The 10,760-nt window shown below is 42.1% G+C and overlaps 1 protein-coding gene across 1 annotated transcript; it reads left to right on the plus strand.

Moving 5' to 3' along the window:
* The first annotated feature begins 81 nt into the window (after positions 1-81).
* On the plus strand, positions 82-2,335 carry ALKBH4 (alkB homolog 4, lysine demethylase). The gene is made up of 2 exons (XM_026656577.1): positions 82-958; positions 1,586-2,335. The coding sequence occupies exons 1-2, from the start codon at positions 635-637 to the stop codon at positions 2,258-2,260; spliced, it is 999 nt and encodes a 332-aa protein (XP_026512362.1). The 5' UTR covers positions 82-634; the 3' UTR covers positions 2,261-2,335.
* The last annotated feature ends 8,425 nt before the right edge of the window (positions 2,336-10,760 follow it).

The raw sequence follows: 10,760 nt of genomic DNA on the forward strand, positions 1-10,760 counted from the left end.
GGAGATCGCTTCAGGCAACACCCAGGCCTGGGGAGCATGAGCATGACATTGATCTCTACCTGATTAGGAGTGATGCTAATGAGCTTCAGAGGGCATCCCCTCTAGCCAGGGCAGGAGATGTTGCTTCGACTTAGCGTGGGGCACTGTCAAGCCTGATCTGGATCACTTCCTGTTTAGGCCTGTGTCAAATGCATCAAAAGACTTGTTAGTCATAAAATTGGAGCACCCCAGTCGGCCAACCCACACCCAGTCCAGAGTCAGGTGCTCACATTTCACCTAGAGGCAGGAAAGACACACAAAAAATAGTTATTGGGACAGCCCTGAGGCTAGTGCACCAGACAGTGGATCCATTTTTAAAGCATAGGATTTTGTTACTCTAACCAGCAGCATTGGTAGAGGTGCCTCTGGTTTTGCAGGGAGTCCAGCACTCTTTGCCCCAGTGAAGTTGGTTGCAACCTGGAGCACTGAGGGATGGGAGAGGGGCAATAATCCCTCACATATACACGGTTTTAAGAGTGCACATCTTATTTTTCCTCCAGTGGTGGCTTGTACTATAGATGTCACTGTTAAAGAAAGACAGTGTCTATTAACCTGCATCGCAAAGATGCAACTATAAAAGGAGGGAGACATTTCCATGAAGACAAGCAGTATAACTGTTCAACTCTACAGCAGTCTTATGCATAGCTTACCTGTTGCAAGGCTAGGACAACAGATATCATGGCAGTGTCTTATCTTGCTGTGTCCTTTTTTATTTCTGCAGGGAAAGGGTAACTTCACTTATTGTCCAGCAGCAGGATTAGCAGTGGGAAATGAATGCTCAGCGTTTGCTGGCTGGGCATTTCCATTTCCAGGAGTGTTCTTGCTGGAGGAGTTTATAAACCAAGATGAGGAATCGGAGATGGTTCAGCTGATGGATCAAGAGGACTGGAAACGATCGCAGTCTGGCCGAAGGAAGCAGGTCTGATTCCAGAAATATGCTGATTTCTAACTCCCTCTGGGGAAGGAGATTATTTCTTCAGTTAACAACAATCATGCTTTAGGTTTAAGGTTTTCAGTAAATTGATTCTTTTTGAAATAACAAAACCATAATTGTATTTGAAATTAGCCAGGATGGGCAACGGTGGTGTCCCTAAGCCTCTGTTTGCCAGAAGCTGGGAATGAGCGACAGGGATGGATCACTTGAGGATGACCTGTTCTGTTCATTCCCTCAGGGGCACCTGGCATCGGCCACTGTCGGAAGACAGGATACTGGGCTAGATGGACCTTTGGTCTGACCCAGTATGGCCGTTCTTATGTTCTCTCAAGAGTGCATTTGTGATAGTTATGAATCACACGTGATCGTGCACATTCAAATACAACCTCATATCACATCAGTGTCCATAGACAGGAAAACTGAATACAAGATTATACGACTTTCATGGGGTCATATTATCAGAACATGACTTGCACCAGCAAGTCACTGGTAAAGATGGGAATAGAACCCAAGAGACCCAGGGCTCCTTGGTTTGTCCAGAGGATAGTGCCTCCCTAGAAAACCATGCCCCAGATTTTTATTTAACGTCATCTGGTTTTCCTTTTCAAACAGGACTATGGGCCCAAAGTGAACTTTAAGAAAAAGAAGCTGAAAGCTGGTGGTTTCATTGGCTTGCCCAGTTTTAGCCAGGAGATTGTGCAGCGAATGAAGGCTCATTCTGCGCTAGAGGATTTCTTTCCTGTTGAGCAGTGTAACCTGGACTATCTACCTGAAAGAGGTTCTGCCATTGACCCACACTTTGATGACTGGTGGCTTTGGGGGGAGCGACTGGTTAGCTTAAACTTGCTCTCAAAAACTGTGCTGTCCATGTCTTGTGATTCAGAGGACAGTCTTCAGTTATTTGCCACTCACAGTCAAGGAAGCGGGGAATCAAATCACTCTGCCTCACCTCAAGCTTCTCAGACCCATAAACCAAACAACCTTACTCCCACATCAGCATGTGAAAATTTAGACAGTTGGGATATTGACCACTCATCTTCCCCAAGACTTATTCCATACAAAGAAGTTACTGTAGACATTCTCTTACCTAAGAGATCCCTGATTGTGCTGTATGGAGATGCACGCTATAAGTGGAAACATGCAATTTACCGCAAGCACATTGAGCATCGCCGGATCTGTGTCACCTTCAGGGAGCTGTCTGCAGAATTCACTTTGGGAGGAAAGCAGGAAAAACTGGGTAAAGAGCTCCTCGAAATAGCCTTGACATTTCAAGGAAAACCAGTGTGAACACGAGAGGGAGAACATCGGAATTATGAGCTGTATGGGTATTTGAAAATTAAAGTTCAGAATTTTTGCAATTTATCACTGTCTTATTTGGAGATTGTTTAAGGGCCATTATCGGACCAAATTATGCAAAATACAAAAGGTAGATCTCATGGAAATGTTACAACATTGCAGCAGATTGAAGGTGGTTGGTTGTTTTTAAAGTAAGCCTTCTCTGGCAGTATCACAACCCAAAACATTGTAGTGTTAGCTGCTGGATGAGAATCAGAAACTGGCTATTGTACTTTTGTCCTTACTGTAATAAAATGCAAAGTAGGAAACAAACCACTTGAAAATAATCTCTTGAAGCTAAGGTGTAAATCAGGATGGAAACTTGGTTTGTAAGTGACTTTCAATTTGACAGTCTGTATAGTCTAAACATTATTGTAAATTGATCTGTGTTTATTTTGATGTTTCAAATTACTGCAAGCAGAAAAGGGTCTTGTTCTTTAAGCTTTTTGGATCATCTTACTGCCTTGACTTTTCTTTAAGGCTCTATTTTAAGAATGCAGGTGCTCTGCCTAAACTAATAGTGAATGAAAAATAAATGTCCCTTCCTATGGGACAGAATGTTTCACACTATCATTCTAGGAACCAGTCACTAACCTTCTGGTTCAAATTCAGTCCAAGCAATGGAGCAGATTCCAAACTTTACTGGTCAAGGTTCAGTTCTGAGACACTGCTTTTAGAGCTGCACTGTTCCTTAGGGACATAACTATCTTCTTGTTTGCATCAGCTAGTTCCTTTAAAGGCCAGCTCTCCAGGGGAGGAGCATAAGTATCTACCCATAGATAATACTATACGCAGAGAACTAATTAAAGTAATTTTCCCTTTACTGAAAATATTAACGGTGATTGTGAGAATTAATCATATATATAGTGTATGACCTACATCTTCTGGGATTTCAGGGCGACAGCAACATTTGCAGTGGGCTGTTTTCAAAGACAACTCAGACATCTTCAGTATCTGAACTCTGTCTAAGTAGCTTGTGTTCTTTTCTGAGCATCTGTAATCTCTGAACCCTGCCATTAATTCACAGTAATAAAAGTATGTTTTTAAGAATAAGTAAAGAGGCAGACTACAGCATGAGTCCTTTCCTGTAATTTCCAACAGAAAGGCTCAGGTTTGTGTCACTCCATGTAGGGGATTTGAGAAGTCAGCTGTGGCAGAAGCTAGTTTCTTCATGTTGTAAGTCTTAGGCTTCAGACACTTGTATTAAAAAAAAAAAAAAAAAAAATCTACTCACTACAAACAATTGACACAAATAGAAAAAGCATTGAGTTATCTGATATTTTAATCACATTGAGTTTTACATACACAAACACAGGTCTGTTCATAGTTGCAGACAAAATGAACCAGTTTCAGTTTAGTCAAATATTTAAATGCAAATACACAAATAGCAACATATTAATTCTTCATTGATTAGCAAGTATTAAACGTACATCGTGTCACACCCGTGACTCCCGCATAAGCTTCGAAAGCATGAGCTGCTATTCAGATTTGCTGACAGCAAAGCATTTGCTTCACACAGTTAAAGCATTCCCTCTCTCTGCAGGAAACAACATACTGTGATTGCAGGGAAGATCTGTCACAGCAGGACAATTCTTTGTGCCCGATACTACTGTAAAAATGCAACGTGCATGAGACTTGTTCACTACAGCCACGTCGTTTATTTTAAAACAAACAAAAAAACACCACCTCTCCCGTAGGCTTAGGGTGACCAGACAGCAAATGTGAAAAATCGGGACGGGGGTGGGGGGTAATAAGAGCCTATATAAGAAAAAGACCCAAAAATCGGGACTGTCCCTATAAAATCGGGACATCTGGTCACCCTACATAGGCTACAACCTTTTTGGTCCAATCAGAAAGCAGGATCGTGTGTGTAACTTGTGCTCTTAAGCTAAAGGTCCCCTCAACTTTTTCTGGTAAATGTACCAGTTCATTCTAACCTCTCCTGTACTGCTAGCACCTACTTCTCAGTTGCATAGCGTGCTCCATCACAAGATGAGTCTTGGGGTGCTCCCAACTCCATCTCAATTCAGTGCATGTCCAATTGACTGGAAGGAAGGTAGTGGCAGAATCCTGGAGCGCTGTACAATGGTTCAGTAAGTTAGGAAGCCTAGAGTACCATAGTTGTATATGTAACAATACTTTGGATCCATGGTCCTAAATCATCCTGTTTGCTGTTAGCATTTAGCCTCTGCAGTAATATGCTCTTAGCTTACTAAGCGACTGTAGACAGAATATTTAAATTAGTGTTTGGTCCTTATATTTCAGTCATTAACCATTCTTCCTTTAACTTACGCTCTGTGCTCTCACTCCACTGCTAAAATACTACATATGCCCGTTGTTTTAATCTCAAGGTATGATACCAGATGGTTTCATGGAGAACCTAACTCCATAACAAGAAGATAAATTGTAATGCATATTTCGGCTCACATTTTGCCATGTGTTTATTGGCTGTGTTTTCAGCCCTGTACAATCTAAATGAAGACAGTCCCTGCCCTGAGGAAAACAGACTAGAGAGACTCAGAATGAACTAATGTTATTATATTCTGAACTATAAACTAAAGGGTTTTATACTATGTATTTTAGAGAGGCTGAAGTTTAATTTGGTCACTGTTTGCTTCTTGCTGCATACTTTTCCTAGGTACACACTGACATGGGCACCTGTTTAAGGAGCTCCTGAATGCAATATCTGTAAACCTGGCATTTCATGCTGCTATGGCATCAGTAACACACATGGTGGCTCTGTTTTGATTTGTGAAAAGCATATGCATGTTCTCTCCTGAAAAGGCAGAATGGCAGCATTGTAAAGACATTAATAGTTGTTTTGGATGATCAGATATTGTGGAGATCTGTGGAAAGTATAAAAAGAGGTTTTTAATCTGTAACTAGTAGCTGCTAAGAAGAGTTTTGGTCTTCTTTGCTAATGCAGTTAATGTAATACATTTAAAGTATTAAAGTTCAATGCAACAGTAACTCCTATCAGAGCAGTATATTTTCTTAACCTAGATTAGTGCTTGTAAACACATTCCAAGAACAGGATCCTTCTCAAAAATCAAATGTATCAAGTTGACGTGCATCCTGTACATTTTATAAAGGGGGAGCCTACCATGTTTGGTCAAATTAATTAAATTAAGTCAACATCCTAATGTACTATTATATTTTCTTTGTCCGTACAGGACACTGGATAACTCAGTCTAGCCTTCAAAAATATAGTCTTAAACAGCATGACAGTGTAAAGGCCACTGTACTTTAGAAAATGTTTATCCAGTTTCACATAGGATGGGTTCTTATTATTCACACATCTAGATACAGTCTAGGATATATATGTATTCCATAAAATACTCCATGCGTAGATAAAGCAAGACTGGAACAGGAACTAGGTGGAAAAAGCCCCACAGACTTCAAAAGTTTTCTCCTGGCACTTAAATTATTCAACATTTTGTTCTCGATATCAGTTGTTAGAATCAAAGCAAAGGTGAGCTTTGAACTGTATGTACAGATATTAATGTAGATGTTTGCTATATTGAGATGGTTATCAAATGATTAAGAGTATTAACTTTGAAGTGGACACAAAGGAAATTGATGGTGAGAAGTTAATTAGAAAATAAATGGGCTGGCCTGATTGTGCTGGCACTTGGGGATAGAACTGGTTTCTTTGTTTCTCTGGCTGAAAGGAATGGGAGGGGAGGGGCTTGTGGCAGTGGTACAAAGTTTGGAGGATAGGGAAGGTATGAAATGGGGAATGTGAATTTAAAATCCAGGAAGTAGGAGAGAGGGGGAGAGAGGAGGATGGATGTCCTGAAATACAAAACAAAAATATTGGACAAGGAGCTTAGGCTCCAGGCCTGCAATTTACATCGCATGGCAGACTATTGTGCTTTCATGGAGCCCTAGTGACGTCAATAGGGCTCCACATGGACACAGCATCCATCTGCGTGTTGTAAATTGAAGGATCAGAGCCTAAGGATACACTGCTAAAGTCACAAAGTCAAGCATATTAACTCTGTGGTGGTGTGCATTCTACCTTCCCACATCTTACTACCACGTATTGTAAAATGCATGCCATACCTTAATTCATCCATGGTGTTTAAGACATCTTAATCATAGGAACATAGGAATTACTAGACTGGATCAGACTTGAGGTCCATCTGTATCTTGTCTCTGACTGAACCTCCACCAGATGCTTCAGAGGAAGATGCCAGAACCCCATAGTAGGCAGATGTGGTCTGCCCCCATGCAAGTCTCATCCAAAACCCCAAGAATCAGATTGGCGCCAACCTTGCATCTGGAGTTTTTATCCCTTCCAAAACTCTGTTTGTATCTTGATTGTGATTTTAAGTGAACAGCCTTAGGCCCCAACCCTTCCAGTACTACAGACGAGTTCAGCGGGCGTACTCATGTGCTTAAAGATATTCAAATGTTTGCAAGATCAAAACCGTGATGCTGCATTACTGTGGTCTGGTGCCTTTCCTTTCCTTTCCTGACAAATAATTTGTCTTTGTCTTTTATTATTGTGATGCAGTCTAAAGAGGAAGGTGGCCGTTTACACTAACATGGTCACCGCTGTTGCAAAATTGTAATAAATCTTGTACAAAGTGTGCCTTGTAAGGTATCATTTAAAAAGTCATAATTTGCTGAAACTCATTGTCCTGTTTGAATGTATCATCGTTGTATATGAAGTTATGAAATGCTGATATATATTTGTAACTCAAACATGTTGTGAGCTTGAGAAACACCCACAGGTTAGCTCTTCAGAATGACAAAGAAGCTGTAAACAAGGGTAAAGACACCTCAGACGGCATGTATGCAGAAAGGGGCAAGCAAAGATTTGAATTTCATATGAGGAACTGAGGGCAAAGCATTTATGCCATGGAACTGCTCGACCCCTTGAGACAGCCAGGATTTTTCCAGCAAAACAAAAGGGTCAAGATACAAAAGGAGAGAACAAAGGCTCCTGGCCACCTCTTTCCTACTCCATCTCTGGATGGTGAATTCTGACCAGGGAAGTTTTAAACAAAAGGACTGAGGTCCCAAAGCTATTTGGGCAACCCAGAGAGACTTATAAGAAACTAGCAAATTTAACATCCCTGCTAACATTTTGGACTACATTCTCTGATCCAACAGTAATATGTCTTAACCTTTTAATAACGCATTTCTTTTCTTAGTTAATAAATCTTTAGTTAGTTTACTAAGGATTGGCTACAGAGTTGTTTCTCATATAAGGTCCTGAGCATCCATTGACCTGGGTAGAACCTAATGTGTGGTTTTTTTTTTGGTTTAATAACCTTACATCACAGAAGTCCGGTTTGTCCGGGCGGTAATAAGGGGCTGGAATGCCTAAGGGGATTGTTTGTGGCTCCCTTGTAAAATTAGTATAATGATCCAGGAGCATATTTTATTACTGTCTTGGTAAAATCTAATGGTAGAATATACCACCAGTTTCGGGGGTCTTCCCTATTTTCTGACAATCTGTCCTGAGTTTGGCATTTTTAGCCGTGACCCACTCCAGGCACAATGACAATTATTTGTTTATTTAAGTCTTGTGTTATGGATGTTATTTGTCCCTTCACATAACACAAGAACCAGGGGTCACCTGATGAAATTAATAGGCAGCAGGTTTAAAAACAAACAAAAGGAAGTAGTTCTTCAAACAATACACAGTCAACCCGTGGAACTCATTGCCAGGGGATGTTGTGAAGGCCAAAAGTATAACTGGGTTAAAAAAAAAATTATCTAAAAAAAAGTTAGATAAGTTCACGGAGAATAGATCCATCAGTGGCTGTTAGCCGAGATGGTCAGGGATGCAACCCCATGCTCTGGATGTCCCTAAGCATCTGATTGCAAGAAGCTGGGAATGGATGACAGGGGATGGATCACTCAATAATTGTCCTGTTCTATTAATTCCCTCTGAAGCATCTGGCACCAGCCTCTCTCGTAAGACAGGATACTGAGCTAGGCCTGACCCCGTGTTGTCATTCTTACCTTAATTTGGCTTTGAAGACAATACCTATTTCAGTACCGAAGGGGAGAGAATTCTCACCTTTATGGATGTCACTGTTTGGGCTGGAAACAGTTTTCTTGCAGTTTACACTGTAATTGCATCAAAAGTCAGAGGCACTCTGAAATCATGGGCTTTTTGATTTTCTGCACCTGCACTTTTCACCTTTTCCTTGCAGCAAAATCCTCCACTGACACATTTACAGTCCTAGCACCAGCTGATGTCCCTGTCTGGGCCCTCCGCTATCAGGGAGAATTTAAGTGATGTTGAAGAGGGAGGGAGTTTCAATAGGCTCTACTAAAATCTTAGCAGATGCACCATGAGCATACTCAGATGTGATTTTTTCCTTAATCAGTTTTTCATTGTCTCATCTCTTTCCTCCTCAAAAGAGAGGCACACATCCTCGGAGGATTTATGTCCCAGCCAAGTTTCAGACTCCAGCCATTTTTTTTTTGTAGCCATGTTCAAAAATAGTTTGGTTAGAAACCCCACATGTGCACAATACAGTACATTGGGCCATTTTTTAAAATTAAAAACACAATTTTTCTTTTTACCCTGCTTTCAGTAAGACAGTAAGTGGATTTTGCGAATCTTTCCAAAAAGTCCCCATCAGAGAGAGCCAAAGCACATCTTATCGTATCTTAACCTGCTTAGCGATCCTAACTGTGTCAGGTACTTGCAAAGAAACAATTGAGGAGATGAAGACGAAGTCCACTGTACCTTTAAGAGCTTTTCCCTATTATGATGCCCAAATCTTTGGTCTGGACTACTGGTCTGTCATACATAAGCCAGCTTTGGCCTTAGACTTATTATCTAGAGTAAACTTCATTTCCCTAAGGAAGATCTAGATTCTTGAAATCTGCTTGCATTGTTTCCCCCTCCTATCTGGAGACAGCAACTATTTAAATGTGCATGTTGGAGTCATTGTGGATAGTTCTCTGAAAACACCCATTCAATGTGCAGCCGCAGTCAAAAAAGCGAACAGAATGTTGGGAATCATTAGGAAAGGGATAGATAAGACAACAGAAAATATATTGCCTCTATATAAATCCATGGTACGCCCACACCTTGATATGGTTGCCCCATCTCAAAAAAGCTGTATTGGAATTGGAAAAGGTTCAGAAAAGGGCAACAAAAATGATTAGGGGTATGAAACGTCTTCCATATGAGGAGAGATTAAAAAGATTGGGACTGTTCAGCTTGGAAAAGAGACGATGAAGGGGGGATATGATAGAGGTCTATAAAATAATGACTAGTGTGGAGAAAGTGAATAAGCAAGTGTTATTTACTCCTTCTTGTAACGCAAGAACTAGGGGTCACCAAATGAAATTAATAGGCAGGAGGCTTAAAAACAAAAAGTATTTCTTCACACAATGCAGTCAACTTGTGGAACTCTTTGCCAGAGAATGTTGTGAATGCCAAGTATATACCAGGGTTCAAAACAAACAAACAAACAAACAAACAAAAAAAACCTAGAAAAATTAATGGAGAATAGGTTCATCAATGGCTATGAGCCATGATGGGCAGGGATGGTGTCCCTAGCCCAGGGCCGGCTCTAGGCACCAGCAAAACAAGCTGGTGCTTGGGGCGGCACATTTTTAGGGGCGGCATGGCCGGCGCCAGAATGCCGCCCCTAAAAATGTGCCCCGGCTGCCCTAGCTCACCTCCGCTGCTGCTGCTCGCGCGCCGCTGCTCGCCCTCCCTCCCAGGCTTGAGAGCCTGGGAGGGAGGGGGAGATCCCGAGCAGCCGCGGCGCGCAAAACAGCTGATTCGTGCGCCGCTGCTCCCCCTCCTTCCCAGGCTTGAGAGCCTGGGGGGAGGAGGCAGGGCTGGGGATTTGGGGAAGGGGCGGAGCTGAGGCGGGGCCGGGGGTGGGGTAAGAAAAAAAACAGGGGGGGCGGCCAAAATTGTTTCTGCTTGGGGCGGCAAAAATCCTAGAGCCGGCCCTGCCCTAGCCTCTGTTTGCCAGAAGCAGGGAATGGGCAAAATGGGATGGATCACTTGATCACCTGTTCTGCTCATTCCCTCTGAAGCAACTGGCATTGGCCACTGTCGGAAGACAGGATACTGGGCTAGATGGACCTTTGGTCTGACCCACTATGGCCATTCTCATGTTCTTACCCCAACACACTGCTTTCTACACTGGCTTCCCAAAGAAGACAGTCCAGTTCAAAAAGTCACAGTCCTGATTTTCAAAGTCCTACACAGAACTGGTCCCAAACCCCTGAGACCACATATCTCCCTGTGTGACAAGGACCTCCCAGCCACTGTGTTTTCATGGGAAAATGATACTGTCGACCAATAGGTGTAGGTTTGTAACTATGGGAGACAGGGTCTGGACTAAAAATATGGAACTCACTTCCAGAAGAAGTCAGAACAGCCACTAACCTCAATGTATGCAGAGCCAAGTATAAAACCCATGTCTTCCCCTAGACTTTCCCGCAATAGTGCCCTCAT

The sequence above is a fragment of the Terrapene carolina genome, unplaced genomic scaffold, assembly GCF_002925995.2.
Source record: "Terrapene carolina triunguis isolate 2854851 unplaced genomic scaffold, T_m_triunguis-2.0 Scaffold231, whole genome shotgun sequence".
NCBI classification, from domain to species: domain Eukaryota; kingdom Metazoa; phylum Chordata; order Testudines; family Emydidae; genus Terrapene; species Terrapene triunguis.

Bases quoted from the DNA above. Each gene is read 5' to 3' on its own strand.
- ALKBH4 (XM_026656577.1), top strand. From the start codon at position 635: ATGAAGACAAGCAGTATAACTGTTCAACTCTACAGCAGTCTTATGCAT. The intron at 959-1,585 runs GTCTGATTCCAG...CTTTTCAAACAG, and splicing joins AGTCTGGCCGAAGGAAGCAG to GACTATGGGCCCAAAGTGAA.